Genomic DNA, 16,677 nt, shown 5'->3' with positions numbered 1-16,677 from the left:
TAGTCTGTCATTGTTTCACCATCTATTTTCCATGAAGTGATGGAACCGGATGCCATGATCTTCCTTTTTTGAATGTTGAGTTTTAAATCAGCTTTTTCACTCTCTTCTTTCACTTTCATCATGAGGCTCTTCAGTTCCTCTTTGCTTCCTGTCATAAAGGTGGTGTTATCTGCATATCTGAGGTTATTTATATTTCTCCCATGAGATATATAAGTAGAAATTAAAGGAAAAGCATAATTCTGAAGGAATCAAACAGGAAGGAATGATGAGAAATCTGAGATCCAACTGACATTTCAATAGGAAGAGGCAGTAGGTCTTCTTTCCTGTCCCCACTCAGCCACCCCTAAGTATGTTGGAGGGTATCTTTTGAGGTCTGCTAGGAGGTACTTTGGGGAATTCAGGCCCAAGAGGGAAGGTCACTTTGGCTCCTAAATATTCTGTAAGGTTCCAAGAAGGCAAATTCCCACCATGCTCCCTGTTGGAGGCAGGGAGTTATAGGACTTCAAGTAAAGGGTGAGGCCTGGGAGACTCACAGGGAAAATATTTGCCACGCCCTATGTTGCAACACAGGATCATCACTCTTCAAACATGCATAAGACGGTCCAGCTGACACGGAGTGTGATGAGTCTAAAGTGACTTGGAATAAGGGAGGAGAAAACTTGTAGGCCATAGGCGGTAAGAGCTATTCAGAGAGTAAAGCAAAAACGAAAAGAAACCCTCTCCATCCTGGATGTGGATAAAGCCATGTGTTGTTTTTCAATGGAAGACTATGCTGCTGCCTCCACAACTTAGATTATGGAGCCAGCTGATTTTTCTGGTGGTGGAAATGAACTGCTTTACTCACTATCCAAAGTCTCTTCCCTATGGTCCTTAATGATCTTTTAAAGGTTATTTAGGCAATGTCTAGTGGAGAGAAATAACCAGTGCCCCCCGACACCTCTGTCTGTCCTGCCATGGTGGTACTGGTTTAGTCGCTGAGTCATGTCTGACTCTTTGTGACCCCATGGACTGCACCCCACCAGGCTCCCCTGTCCATGGGATTTCCCAGGCAAAATACTGGAGTACATTGCCATTTCCTTCTCCAGGGTATCTTCCTGACCCAGGGATCAACCCTGGATCTCCTGAATTTTAGGTGAATTCTTTATGGATTGAGACACCAGGGAAGCCCTTCTGCCACAGTCAAGAGAAATTTCTGCTTTACCTGATCTTCCCTGGGCTCTGTTCTCAGCCATGGAATCCATACTTTGGTCTGGGGATGGGAATGTGGAGCAGGCTGCCTTTCCCAAATATGAATTGCTTTGAGTAAGTTACTATTCCTGTCTTGAACTCAGGTTCCTCATCTTTAAGACAGGTATAATGTATGAAAGAACTTTTTTTACAATCTAAAGCACTAAAGTATTATAATTGACAGATTTTTTTCCAAATATCTGCAATCTATCTGGGAGAGGCTTTTAAAGATGGGATATTTGCCCTCTCCTACCTCGAAATAAAGTTGAAGACTCAAGTCACTGCCAAAACTAAGATCAGAGACTCTTAAATTGAACACAGGAGGGTAGGAAGGACAAGTAGGGTGTACGCTTCTACTGGTTTCAATCTTTCTCCTTTCTCTCTTACCCACCAGGGGAAAATGAGTAAGATAGACAGATGGAGTCTTGTCTGACCTTACAGCTCTTCTCACTTTTCAATCTCTTGAGAGATAGTGCTGATGGAAAGTCTCTTACCTTTCCACTGGCAGAGAATATACATCAAAGCCAGATATAGGGTGGGAGTAGGGGAGCTGATGGGAGGCAGAGAGAATAGGCCCGGTATTGTGGGCAAGGATATTACCTTAATACGTTCAGGCATAGGGGTCTTATTTGGCCCCTCACCCATTTTCCTCCCCCAGAGTTGTTTTCTGGAACAGATATGCCAGAAAACCTGCTACTACAAACACTTCTAGAAAATGAAAATTTCAAGATACTGGAGAGGCCCCTAGCTTTAATAATTATGATATACATCACTGAATAATCTAAGGTCAGTCACCTTTTGTCTCTGAGCCTCAGCTTCATCATATGCAAACTGGGGATGGTAATCCTGGCCTTCAGTTCAGTTCAGTCACTCAGTCACGTCCGACTCTTTGAGACCCCATGAACCGCAGCATACCAGGCTTCCCTGTCCATCACCAGCTCCCAGAGTTTACCCAAACTCATGTTCATTGAGTCAGTGATGGCATCCAATCATCTCATCCTCTGTCATCCCCTTCTCTTCCTGCCCTCAATCTTTCCCATCATCAGGGTCTTTTCAAATGAGTCAACTCTTTGCGTCAGGTGGCCAAAGTATTGGATTCAGCTTCAACATCAGTCCTTCTAATGAACACCCGGGACTGATCTCCTTTAGCATGGACTGGTTGGATCTCCTTGCAGTCCAAGGGACCCTCAAGAGTCTTCTCCAACACCACAGTTCAAAAGCATCAATTCTTCTATGCTCAGCTTTCTTTATAGTCCAACTCTTACATCCATACATGACCACTGGAAAAACCAGAGCCTTGACTAGACGGACCTTTGTTGGAAAAGTAATGTCTCTGCTTTTCAATATGCTGTCTAGGTTGCTCATAACTTTCCTTATAAGGAGTAAGCGTCTTTTAATTTCATGGCTGCAATCACCATCTGCAGTGATTTTGGAGCCCCCCAAAATAAAGTCAGCCACTGTTTCCTGGCCTTGGGTTTGTATAAAGATCCAATGAGATGATTGTTCTGAATGCAAACTGCAAAGTTTAGTGCATATACGTAGTAAATTCCAGCATTCGCATCCTAAGATAATTATGTCCAGTCTTGGTTTTTACAAGTTAAATGACCTCCAACATTCTGGATTATGTTGATGTTCAGTCACCAAGTCATATCCAACTCTTCATGACCCCGTGGACTGCAGCACGCCAGGCTTCCTTGTCCCTCATTATCTCCTGGAGTTTGCTCAAGTTCATGTGCATTGCATTAGTGACACCATCCAACCATCTCATCCTCTGTCACCCTCTTCTCCTTCAATCTTTCCAAGCTTCAGGGTCTTTTCTAATGAGTTGGCTATTTGCATCAGCTATTCAAAGTATTGGAGCATCAGCTTCGGCATCAGTCCTTCCAATGAGTATTCAGGGTTGATCTGCCTTAAGACTGACTGGTTTGATTTCCTTGTAGTACAAGGGATTCTCAAGAGTCTTTTCCAACATCACAGTGCAGAAGCATCAAGTGTTTGGCGCTCAGCTTTCTTTATGGTCCAACTCTCACATCCATACATGACTATGGGAAAAACCATAGCTTTGACTAGATGGCCCTTTGTTGGCAAAGTAATGTCTCTGCTTTTTAATATGCTGTCTAGGTTGGTCATAGCTTTTCTTCCAAGGTGCAAGCATCTTTTAATGTCATGGCTACAGTCATCATCTGCAAGGATTTTGGAGTCCTAGAAAATAAAGTCTGTCTCTGTTTTCATTGTTTCCCCACCTATTTGCCATGAAGTGATGGGGCCGCGTGCCATGATCTTTGTTTTTTGAATGTTGAGTTTTAAGCTAGCTTTTTCACTCTCCTTTCACCTTCATCAAGAGGCTCTTTAGTTTCTCTTTGTTTTCTGCCATAAGGATGGTGTTAAAGTGCTGCACTCAATATGCCAGTAAATTTGGAAAACCAGGAGTGGACACAGGACTGGGAAAGGTCAGTTTTCATTCCAATTCCAAAGAAAGGCAATGCCAAAGAATGTTCAAACTACTGCACAATTGCACTCATTTCACATGCTAGCAAAGTAATGCTCAAAATTCTCTATGCTGGGCTTCAACAGTATGTGAACCAAGAACTCCCAGATGCTCAAGGTTGATTTAGAAAAGGCAGAAAAACCAGAGATCACATTGCCAACATCTGTTGGATCATAGAAAAAAGCAAGAGAATTCCAGAAAAGCATCTACTTATGCTTCATTGACTACTCCAAAGCCTTTGTGTGAATCATAGGAAACTGTGGGAAATTCTTAAAGAGATGGGAATACTAGACCACATTACTTGCCTCCTAAGAAACTTGTATGCAGGTCAAGAAGCAACAGTTAGAACTGGACATGGAACAATGGACTGGTTCCAAATTGGGAAAAGAGTATGACAAGGTTGTATATTGTCACCCTGCTTATTTAACTTATATGCAGAGTACATCATGAGAAATGCTGGGATGGATGAAGCACAAACTGGAATCAAGATTGCTGGGGAAAAATCAATAACCTCAGATATGCAGGTGACACCACCCTTATGGCAGTTGTTCCATATAAGGTTCTAACCGTTGCTTCTTAACTAGCATATAGGTTTCTTGGAGACAGGTAAAATCTCTCTAAGAGCTTTCCACAGTTTGTTATGCTCCACAGAGTCAAAGGCTTTAGTGTGGCAGATGAAACAGAGGCAGATGTTTTTCTGGAATTCCCTTGCTTTCTCTATGATCCAGTGAATGTTGGCAATTTGGTCTCTGGTTCCTTTGCCTTTTCTAAACCCAGCTTGGACATCTGGACATTCTCAGTTAACGTACTGCTGAAGCCTAGCATGCAGGATTTTGAGCATACCCTTACTAGCATGGGAGATGAGTGCGACTGTCTGGTGGTTTTAACATTCTTTTGTACTGCCCTTCTTGGGAATTTGGATGAGGATTGACCTTTTCCAGTCCTGTGCCCACCACTGGGTTTTCCAAATTTGCTGACGTATTGAGTGCAGCACTGTGATAGCATCATCTTTTAGGAATTTAAATAGCTCTGCCGGAATTCTATCACCTCCACTAGCTTTATTGACAGCAGTGCTTCCTAGGGCCCACTTAACTTCATACTCCATACTTCATACTGGCTCTGGGTGAGTGACCACACCATCGTGGTTATCCAGGTCACTAAGATATATTTTGTATAGCTCTTTTCTGGGTATGCTGGACTATATAGGCTGCTATTAATACCAAGCAAATAAAATAGTTGCTCTATTCATCTGGGCAACTTTTATTTCAAAATCTGACCTATGTGAGGGAGTAGATGTCAGCTTAATTGGCCTATTATGGACATAAGGGAGACTTAAAAACAATACATGGTGGCTACACCTGAGCCTCGATGTTCTAACCTACCCCGTGGCATCAGCCATGAAGGGAGCAGTTTTACTTTATTCTAAGAAGCGTGTGAAACTGGTCGTGAAGGCTTAGCAATTGATTGGTTGTCTCTAAACTAAGAAAGCACCAATGTTTCCTGAGAGGCCCTAGGGCAGGCTTTAATGAAAACCCAAGGTCTTAAGTGTCTCCCCTAGAGCTCAGGGACTTCACAGTCACCATAAAGACCAATGCTCTGAGCTCTGAGTTTGGCCCTGGGGATGTAGAGAATCAGCCTTGGGCTTAAGAAAATCAGGCACCATGAAGGGACAAAAGAGGCAAGAAAAGAAGAAAAATAAGATAAAAGGAACTTTAGGAAGTACCATTTTAAAGGTAAAAAAGAAACTGAGTTGGATCCCCACTAAAGAAGGTAAGAAACCTATAGGTGGAAAGGAAAACCCCAGGGGGCAAAGGGATTAGCTCTGCAATTGTCACAGCCTCAGCAGTCTAAGAGATGTGTGGGGAATTGAGGTTTCACGCCTCTCCTAACATGTGTGTAGGTGTGTGTGTGTGTGTGTGTGTGTGTGTGTGTGTGTGTGTACTGGGGAGGGGAGCAGTGCAGAGTAGCTGAAGAGGAAAACTTTGATTTTGTCCCTACAGTGCAAGGCAGATGTATCAACAGGATACTGAGAGGCTCCTCCTTTAGGTTCACCTGACGAAAAAGGCAGGCAGTAAAACTCTACCCCATTCATTGCCTTCTATTCTCCTCCTGTCTATAATCCATTGCCATCTATTCTCCTCCTGTCTATAATCAAGCTAAGCTAGGAACATATCTGGTAGTCCCACGACTGGGTAATCTGGCTTTCTAGGCTAGCTTTCTAGCTAGGATAGGAAAGCAAGAAATGCTGCTGGTCAGTCTTGGGAAAATAATGAAGAATCAATCCTTTGGTAGGATGAGATAGGATGCGCTCTGTCTGTAGAGTACAGGTTGTTGTAGATATCATATCCCATGCCCCTGCTGCTGTTGTGGTTTAAGAACAAGGCAGGAGAGTCCAGAGAGAATGATTGGGCTGCCAGAAGCCCAAGAGACCCAGGAAGGGAGTAGAGCAAGTTAGAAACCAATGGGGCAATCTCATTAGCTGCTTCTTCTCTCCATCCCTCAAAAAATGGTTTATGCCAGTGGTTAGGGTACAATAGCAGAAAAACATCACCTGTTTGAGGTGATGACTTAACAATTCTATCTTACTCTACATTGGTAAGACAATTTCACATGAAACTGGATTCAGTTTTAAATACTCCATACTTTAAATGAATCAAAGTGGTACTTTCCAGACAGGAGAAGCTCTCTTTAGACTTCTTCAGGGCTATCTCATGACACAGGAAGCAGATGAGGTCTGTGTGGCCCAAGGAGCAGAGCAGGACCCAGGGTTGGTTACTATAGAGAGAAAGAAAGTTTTTCTTTACATTGAGCTCAAATCCATCAGTCATAGCAACAATACACATTGATGAGTATAGCTTCCTGACATTGTAAGTAGGAGCAAGGATGACACCAACACTTTGTGGGGATATTATAAAAGGGACTCAAGCATGGATTGAAGGACTTGGAAGGGAGGTTGGACTGTATGACCTTGAAGGTATCTAGACTGACCTTAGTAGCAGTCTTGGCTTTCACCTACATATTGTTTACATTTTCTTAGGTGAGATATAGGGAGGGGTAGTCAATGGGGAACCTGGACACTATCATAGCTTAGGAGAAATATTGAAATGGGTGGTGAAAGTAGTTGGTTAGTTGAAAAACAAGAGTCCACTCTCATGCTTCATATTGTCCCCTGTTACTTCCTTAAGCTTTTGAGAAAGTAACACTGGCCATGGAATAGTCACATTGATTGAATTGGACAAGCTCTGGATTGGAGCTTCAATACCTGGGCTCTAGCTCAGTTCTGCCACTGAAATGCTCTGTGACTTTGAGCAAATCATTTCTCCTCTCTGTGTCTCAGGTCTTGCCTCTATAAAATGAGGCTAACAAACCTTGAACTGCTTACCACAAAGGGATGTTATGAAGACCAGGTAACTGTAGTGTATATGTAGGGATATATAAATTGTGACTGGGAGCAAGGATGGGAAAGAAAAACTAACATGGTTTAAATACCTCTAATGAATTAGACACTGTAAAAGGCAATTGCACATGCCATTTCTCACTCACCTCTCACACTATAAGGTGAATAGTATTTCTTATTTTCACAGATTAAGGACCTGAGACTCAGAGAGGTGAAGGAATTTATACAAGGTTCACACAGCTATTAAGGAATAGAGGTAGATTTGAAATATAGGACTGCCAGATACCGAGGTTTTTGTATTTTCCCACTGTACCTTGCTGCTTGAACACATGATGGGAGATAACTGAATATAACTATTAGACAGTGGGGCCCCAAGAAAGCTTGCAAAAGGCCAGGATATAGAAATTGTTATTATGTCAACGTGGCCAGTTCCTTGAAAACTGTAGGCCCAGATCTGTGATGTATGACTGACTGGCTCAAAATAATTAGCATTACCATTGTTGTCCCTCCATCCACCAGTGTTCCTAGCTTGCTGTTCCTCTACCCCTAGCCCTACTGAACTCCAGGGGATAATTCCTCTGGGGATAGTCCCCAGTTTCTGGCCTTTCTGTCTTACCTTTCCAGCTCACCTCAGTAGAGTTAAGGGCTGAGGACTTCAAAGAGCACAGTGAGCTCTGGCCTGTCTCCAGAGCTTTCAGCTGCATTTCCTGCTAAGGTCTCAGCTCCAGTATAGGAAGCAGAACTGGAAAACTTTCGCAGATCCAGCTCTGTGCATTCAATGGGAGTGTGGACCCAGTGGGAATGGCTCTCTGAGGCACAGGAGGCCAAGGTAAAAGATTCTTGTATGGGGAAGCCATGAGTTGAGCTGCCGTTGTCATCTAGGATGGAATTAAGTGGCTGGGTCTCAAATATGCTTTCACTCAGTGGGGACTCAGGGCTGGTCTTCTGGCCAGGTGGTATGGGGAAGAGAGATCCTTCCTCTGCTGTCTCGCCAGCCTCATACTGCAGTGAACCTCCTGCAACTTGAAACAGAAAGCCACTGGGTCAGAGGAAGCCAAAAGTAGGGGCTCCTCTCAGTGGAGCAGCTGGTCCTGAGCACAAAATTGGGAAATATCTGGGAACTAGTGCACTCCTCCCCATCCCTGGGAATCAGAGCACATAGCAACAGGCTAAGATGATACAGTTGAGAAACACATTTACATTGGGGTTTCAGACTGAGGCTACCTGGTGGTGGATCAGAGAAAAAGGAATTTCCCCAGAGAAAGGGAATCCTTTGTGGGAAACAGGAGTCTAACAATCTCCACTATAGATTTGAATATGAGCTTTATTTCCTGGTGCTATTCCTGTGTATATGTTGTGTTATATGGCAAAAGGCAATTTTCAGGTGGAATTAAGATTATGGACCTTAAACTAGGTAGATTATCCTGGATTTCCCAAGTGGGCCCACTGTAATCACACGTGTCCTTATAAAGGGAATATGGAGTAAGAAGAGTCAGAGAGAGTATCAAATATGTGAAATGAAAAGGACTTGACCACCATTGGTAGTTTTGAAAATGGGAAGGGGTCATAAGCCAAAAAGCAGGTGGTATACAGAAACCGGGACTGGCCCTCAGGAAGGAAATGGGACCTCAGCCCTATAACTGCAAGGAACTGAATTTTTCTATCTTTCTGAATGATTCAGGAAGTAGATTATCTTCTGAAGCCTCCAGAAAGGGATATAGCCTTGGCAACACCTTGATTTCAGCCTCATTAGACTCTAAGTGGAGATCCAGCCAAGCTTACAAAGCTTCTGATCTATGGAAATGGTAAGATAATAAATGAGTGTTATTTTAAGCTATTAACTTTGCAATACTTTGGCTACCTCATGCGAAGAGTTGACTCATTGGAAAAGACCCTGATGCTGGGAGGGATTGGGGGCAGGAGCAGAAGGGGACGACAAAGGATGAGATGGCTGGATGGCATCACTGACTCAATGCACATGAGTTTGGGTGAACTCGGGAATTGGTGATGGACAGGGAGGCCTGGCGTGTTGCAATTCATGGGGTTGCAAAGAGACGGACATGACTGAGCGACTGAACTGAACTGAATTTACTATAGAAGTGATTGAAAATTAATATTCCTTTCATCCATAAATCTGATTCAACATCAGGTTACAAACTAAGAGCCTATGGGATGTATGTTTGTTTGACCCCTGCATTGTGCCTTTGGTTGCTTTTAATTACAACTCATTGCTAGAACTTAACACTATTTCATACAAAAATTTAGATTCTTGGCTTCTCTTGAAAATTCAGAAGGTTTTGAAACATTGAATATTCCTACATGGTCATAAACAGCTAAAGCTGGATAGTAGATTCCCTTTAGACAGGGGATGAACTATTCAGTTTGTCACAATTCTTACTCCTCTCTGTTGTACCTTATGTTGGATCCAATTCACATATTAATCTCATCTATACAAGCCCAGTATGCATAAAAGTCAGTGACTTCTGATAAACACCTTCCCCAAATGAGAAAATGTCTTACCCTATTTCCCCTATGGAGAACATGATACCTGCCCTTGTATCCTCAGAGAAGAGTACTGCATTATTATTTTGAAGACAGAGGAGGCGCCAAGAAAGGTTACTTATTTCCCCTCTCCTAAGGCAGGGGGAGGGAAACAGGCAGCTCTCAAATATTGCTTCATCTCCTTCCTTCTGGGCTCTGGAGCCAACATGTTTCATTGCCCATGCCCAGGGATTGGTCAACTGCTCTTATTTGAGAAACTGGCCTCCAAAGTCAGAGACAAGATGGTTCAGCCTGAGCCACAATGTTCCGGGAGACATCAGAGAGTAGAGGTGAGAGAAGCAGAGTTTTAGAAGGATCATAAAGGGATAATAAGGAAATGGCAACCCACTCCAGTATTCTTTCTTGGAGAATCCCATGGACAGAGGAATCTGGCAGGCTACAGTCCATGGGGTCACAAGAGTCAGACACGACTTAGCGACTAAACCACTAAGGGATAATAGTGTTCCCCTTGTGCCCTGCATCCCTGGAAATTCTAGATTTATCTCCACTTAAGTGGTAGAGTCAAACATATCTGCTAATCCTTTTGAAAATCATATAGCAGGCCCTATATCTGAACCTGTAAAAGGCAGATCTATATAAGCAGTATCTTTATACAGAGAGGTTGAAAAAAGTTGTGTTGCTTTGGATCCAATATCCAGTAGACTGATGAGGAGTCCTAAGCATCTGTGTATCTATTAGAATGTATCTTCCCTTTACTAAGTCAACTCCATTTACCAGCCTGGGTTCCTATTTTGGTGTTTCTGTTTAGCTCTCAGCTCCCTTGAGGGCACTGAAGGTACACCAAGACTCAGTACTTGTGATTAAAAATTTAACCGCTTGTTTGATTTTGGCCTGCCACCATCCCACCTCCCCCATATTTGCCCTCAGTGACCTGGACTTTCTGCCCCACATTCTCGGCTAATGGCTGGACTTGTGCTGAAAACAGATCATGATGTCATTCCTGACTTTAAATCTCCTATGGTCTGGGCCAGACCTCTTTGGGTATCATTACGCTCTGAGAAAAAAATCTCTAATTTTGTGAATTCCTCTGGACATTGGACTCTGTTACTCACATCTGGTATATCACTATACTGATAACCATTGCCTGAGACCTCACTCACTTTAATTATAGTCACGTCTCCTTCCAGCCAGCCTTCCTCCCTTCCTGACATGCTCCAGAATCTATACCTATTTGTAGAAATGACTAGCTAGAAAAGAACTTAGAAATTAACTCTATCATTTTAAAGGTTAAGGAGAAAGATTTAAATATTAAGGAGAAAGAAGCTAGATGACTTATTTGAAATTACACAGTGATTTAGAGGTAGATTTAGAACCTAGGTCTCCAGATGCCTTTCTTAAGGGTTTTCCCATAATGTTGTAGTCCTTTATGAACTCCCATACCTTAATGAACCAGGTCCCATAAACTCACAGGGTCACCCTCAATTATCTCTGAAGTCTTGTGCCCATTGCTACCCCCAGATAGTCTACCTCTGAGGCTTTTCATCACTGTAGGGAAAGTCCATTAACTCTCAATCCCATAAAGTTCCTCTATCCAGCTAGTCAGAAACTTGTTCCTGATTCATGTAATATGTGAAGCAGCTACCCTTACCACGCTGGCAATGTCTGTTGAAGAACTGCTTGCAGTAGAGGAAGAAGAGCCCCAGGAAGGCCAGGGTAAACACCACGAGCAGACTGCTCACCAGTGCAACAAGTGTGGCCTCCTGAGGGGATACTGTGGGTACATCTGCCTTCACTAAGCTCAGCTGGAAGGCACCTGTGAGACAAGAAAGTGGGGGAGGTCAGTCACTATAGGCAGTCAGTAGTGATCCTGACACTGGGTCTGGACTTCCTCAGGCCAGCACCCTCTCCCTAGGGTATTCTTCAATTAGGGCTGCTAAATTGGTTCTACTCCCTTGTAGAGCAAGGAAAAGTGTACAGAACAAAGTGAGGAATTCAAATATATTGCTGATATGGTATAAATTAGTATAGCTACTTGAAGATTCACATATCTTGTGGTCTTTCCATGTCACATCTAGTTATATAACCTAGAAAAATAGAAACAAACTAAAATGTTCATCAGGGCACAGGATAAATAAATTATGATATAATTCTATAATGTAATATTATACAGCATTTGAAATAAAAGACCTATATGGTTCAATATAAATAAACCAGAGGGGAAAAGTAAACTGGAGAGTATATAGTTTGATATCATTTATGCAAAATATTACAAAATTTAAAAATAGCATATATTGGCTATCAATATATATATGCATTTGCATGTATCAAAATATGGTTGGAGAGTATGGCAGTCATAATGCTCACCAGTTATCCACATGCTTCTCTACATATCCCAAATACCCTTGTAGTAAGGCCATCAGAGTAATTCTGGCCAATGAACTGTGAGTGGGAGTAATATATGTTACCTTCAGACTGAAATAGTTAACAGCTAATATGTCTGTCTCCTCTATCTCTTACCCCTGTCCCACCAATGTGGAAGTCACATAATTTGATGGTATAGTCACAAGATGGGAGAAGACCTTTGCATAGCAAAAAGCAAACTTTTATTATATTAAACCACTGAGATTTGGGAGTTTGTTACTGTAGTATATCCTACCAACAAGATACACACAATTTTATGTTACTGGTTGCCTCTGGGGAGGTAAAGAAAGACTGAAACTCAGAAAGGACAGAAAAATGAGCTCTGTTTAACCTGTGGAATCTTCGTTTTAAAAAATATCTGAAGCAAATATGTACGATTTTGAGATTTATCACAATAAACTGTGGAAAATTCTGAAAGAGATGGGGATACCAGACCACCTGACCTGTCTCTTGAGAAACCTGTATGCAGGTTAGGAAGCAACAGTTAGAACTGGACATGGAGCAACAGACTGGTTCCAAATAGGAAAAGGAGTACATCAAGGCTATATATTGTCACCCTGCCTATTTAACTCATATGCAGAGTAAATCATGAGAAACGCTGGGCTGGAGGAAGCACAAGCTGGAATCAAGATTGCTGGGAGAAATATCAATAAACTCAGATATGCAGATGACACCACCCTTTTGGCAGAAAGTGAAGAAGAACTAAAAAGCCTCTTGATGAAAGTGAAAGAGGAAAGTGAAAATGTTGGTTTAAAGCTCAACAATCAGAAAACTAAGACCATGGCATCCAGTCCCATCACTTCATGGCAAATAGATGGGGAAACAGTGGAAACGGTGGCTACTTTATTTTTGGGGGCTCCAAAATCACAGCAGATGGTGATTGCAGCCATGAAATTAAAAGACACTTGCTCCTTGGAAGGAAAATTATGACCAACCTAGGCAGCATATTAAAAAGCAGAGACATTACTTTGCCAACAAAGTAATGCCAACAAAGCCGTCTAGTCAAGGCTATGGTTTTTCCAGTAATCATGTATGGATGTGAGAGTTGGACTATAAAGAAAGCTGAGCACCGAAGAATTGATGCTTTTGAACTGTGGTGTTGGAAAAGACTCTTGAGAGTCCCTTGGGCTGCAAGGAGATCCAACCAGTCCATCCTAAAGGAGATCAGTCCTGGATGTTCATTGGAAGGACTGATGTTGAAGCTGAAACTCCAATACTTTGGCCACCTGAGGCGAAGAGCTCACTCATTGGAAAAGGCCCTGATGCTGGGGAAGATTGAGGGCAGGAGAAGAAGGGGACGACAGAGGATGAGATGGTTGGATGGCATCACCAACTCAATGGACATGGGTTTGGGTGGACTCCAGGAGTTGGTGATGGACAGGGAGGCCTGGCATGCTGCAGTTCATGGGGTCTCAAAGAGTCGGACACGACTGAGTGACTGAACTGAACTGAACTAAACTGAACTGATACTGTATAACTGAACATTTTTATTTTTTTTATATTTTTCTGCATTTAAAATATTTTTACATGTTTGAAATACTTTATGCTTTAAAAAGATATCACTCAAAAATGTGTGTTGACATATAGACAGTAGATAGACAAAAATGATGGACATATAAATGGATAGTGATATGGCTAAAGACTAGATCCTAGTATTTCAGTCTGTTACCATTTCTAACAATTAGGGACTTCTATAAACTTCAAATAAATAATGCACAAGTGTACAAATGTTATAATTTATAAAGTGCTTCTAACCTATTATTTCATTAGAAATAGCATCCCACAAGGTATAAAGAACAATTTTCATGACTTACATTTTTTTGAGATAAGGGAAATGAAGTTCAATGAGTTCCAATGATTTTTAGAAGGTTACACAGAAAATATATTGTGAAACTATTATTCAAATGTAACAGATTCTCTTGCCAATTTACCCTATAGGAAGGAGGAGGAGGGGATAGGGGAATACTTTTCTACCCCATTTTGCTGTCATCCAATGGATTGGGGAAGAAAGGAGAGAAGAGAACTGGATACACACACTGAACTTCAGAGGTGGGTGTCTGTTTTGTGCACGGGATACATTCTTGATCTTGTAGGCCTCCAATACGTGTCTTTTGGTAGAATCTGTGGTCAGAACAAAAAGAAATGGCAAGGTGATCAAACAAGTAATGTACTTGGATTGGTGTGTCTTGAACCATAGGGCGCTTCTAAGAGTCTCGCCCTCTAGGAAGCCATCTCTCATTCTGACTCCTCTTGAGTTCTCTGCCTCTGTGTCTGTTTCTGACTTAGAATTCCAGACTCCTCACCTCTTCCCCCATTCACCAGACCCTATAGCCAAAGAGGAACTGGTCTCACAAGAGAAGGAAACACTGCTTTGATACCAACTGCTTCCTAATCTCTTTTAGATCAACAATGAGATTTACCTTGAAACTTGGGTCTGAGCAAAGTATGCCAGCATGATAAAAAAAAAAAAAAAAAAAAGCTGTTTACAACTCATCTATAACTGACTGTGTGCTAGGCACTTTATAGGAGGATCTTGAGAAGATACTGTTTTGCCCTTATGGGAGCTTAACCTCATCATTATATGGACAGTTAGAATACTTCAACTATGCTCTGAGAGGTAAGGGTCAGTGAGATCTCCAAGGGCTAGAGAAGGACCAGAAGAGTTTGCCCTCATACAGAAGTCTCACCTGGGCAGACAGTTCCCACAGATGGCATTAGAGGTAGCTGTACAATTGGCCTGCTGGATACGATTGATGACAGCACAGGTGATGCAAGTCTGACATCTATGGTGTCCCCAGCTGCTTTTGTATCTGCGGGGAGGGCAGGCTGTGCAGTATGCATCTCCACCCTCTCCATAACCACAATCCTGTAGAGAAATGTAAGTTACTAACATTACAGAAATTTTGAGATAGGATTAGCTATGGGACTAATGGACACTGCATAGAGCAACATTTTACAAACTGCAGGTTGCAACCCACTACTGAATCATGACATCAATTTAAAAGGTTTAAACCAGTTATTATTGAAAGCTGAAATAAGATAAAATAACATAATGACACTAAATATCAGAGTGAAGAGCATGTACTAAAGCTAGGTATTTATATCAATTATCATAAGCTAGGTCAGTTCAGTACAGTTCACTTGCTCAGTCATGTCCTACTCTTTGCGACCCCATGGACTGCAGCACGCCAGGTCTCCCTGTCCATCATCAACTCCCTGAGTTTACTCAAACTCATGTCCATTGAGTCGGTGGTGCCGTCCAACCATCTCATCCTCTGTAGTCCCCTTCTCCTCCCGCCTTCAATCTTGCCCAGCATCAGGGTCTTTTCCAATTAGTCAGCTCTTCGCATCAGGTGGCCAATGTATTGGAGTTTCAGCTTCAGCATCAGTTGTTCCGATGACTATTCAGGACTGACTTCATTTAGGATGGATTGGAACTCTTTGCAGTCCAAGGGACTCTCAAGAGTCTTCTCCAACACCACAGTTCAAAAGCATCAATTCTGTGTTCAGCTTTCTTTATAGTCCAACTCTCACATCTATACATGACTACTGGAAAAAGCATAGCTTTGACTAGACGGACCTTTGTCGGCAAAGTAATGTCTGCTTTTTAATATGCTATCTAGGTTGGTCATAACTTTTCTTCCAAGGAGCAAGCTTCTTTTAATTTCATGGCTGCAATCACCATCTTCAGTGATTTTGCAGCCCCAAAAGATAAAGTCTGTCACTGTTTCCACTGTTTCCCCATCTATTTGCCATGAAGTGACGGAACCAGATGCCATGATCTTGGTTTTCTGAATGTTGAGCTGTAAGCCAACTTTTTCACTCTCCTCTTTCACTTTCATCAAGAGGGTCTTTAGCTTTTCACTTTCTGCCATAAGGGTGGTATCATTTGCATATCAGAGGTTATTGATATTTATCCCAGCAATCTTGATTCCAGCTTGTGTTTCATCCAGCCCAGCATTTCTAATGATGTACTTTGCAAATCAGTTTAAAAAGCAGGGTGACAATATACAGCCTTGACGTACTCCTTTTCTTATTTGGAACCAGTCTGTTGCTCCATGTCCAGTTCTAACTGTTGCTTCCTGACCTGAATACAGATTTCTCAAGAGACAGGTCAGGCGGTCTGGTCTATTTAAGAATGTTCCACATTTTGTTGTGATCACACAGTCAAAGCTTTGGCATAGTCAATAAAGCAATAATAGATGTTTTTCTGGAACTTGCTTGCTTTTTCAATGACCCAACAGATGTTGGCAATTTGATCTCTGGTTCCTCTGTTTTTTCTAAAACCAGCTTGAACATCTGGAATTTCATGGTTCACGTACTGTTGAAGCATAGCTTGGAGAATTTTGAGCATTAATTTACTAGCATGTGAGATGAGTGCAATTGTGTGGTAGTTTGAGCATTCTTTGGCATTGCCTTTCTTTGGGATTGGAATGAAAATTGACCTTTTTCAGTCCCGTGGCCACTGCTGAGTTTTCCAGATTTGCTGGCATATTGCGTGCAGCAGTTTCACAGCATCATCTTTAGGATTTTAAATAGCTCAACTGAATTCCATCACCATCACTAGTTTTGTTTGTAGTGATGCTTCCTAAGACCCACTTGACTTCGCAGTCCAGGATGTCTGGCTCCAGGTGAATGATCA

General features: G+C 42.2%; 1 protein-coding gene across 3 annotated transcripts in view; it reads right to left on the bottom strand.

The window, feature by feature from the left end:
- Positions 1–6,403: 6,403 nt before the first annotated feature.
- The window catches only part of EDA2R (ectodysplasin A2 receptor), an 89,186-nt gene continuing 78,912 nt past the window's right edge, over positions 6,404–16,677 (bottom strand). For 2 of the 3 annotated variants that reach the window (XM_015461659.3, XM_005228057.5), the window contains 5 exons: positions 14,723–14,901; positions 14,071–14,156; positions 11,263–11,427; positions 7,729–8,134; positions 6,404–6,490 (listed from right to left, as the gene is read on the bottom strand). In XM_015461659.3, the coding sequence (XP_015317145.1) occupies positions 7,752–8,134; positions 11,263–11,427; positions 14,071–14,156; positions 14,723–14,901 (813 nt within the window). In that variant the 3' untranslated portion in view covers positions 6,404–6,490; positions 7,729–7,751. The remainder of the gene's footprint in view (positions 6,491–7,728; positions 8,135–11,262; positions 11,428–14,070; positions 14,157–14,722; positions 14,902–16,677) is intronic. The other variant, XM_015461660.3, reaches the window with a different exon arrangement.

The sequence above is a fragment of the Bos taurus genome, chromosome X (assembly GCF_002263795.3).
Source record: "Bos taurus isolate L1 Dominette 01449 registration number 42190680 breed Hereford chromosome X, ARS-UCD2.0, whole genome shotgun sequence".
NCBI classification, from domain to species: Eukaryota; Metazoa; Chordata; class Mammalia; order Artiodactyla; family Bovidae; genus Bos; species Bos taurus.
This window is presented reverse-complemented; position numbering and strand designations above follow the sequence as displayed.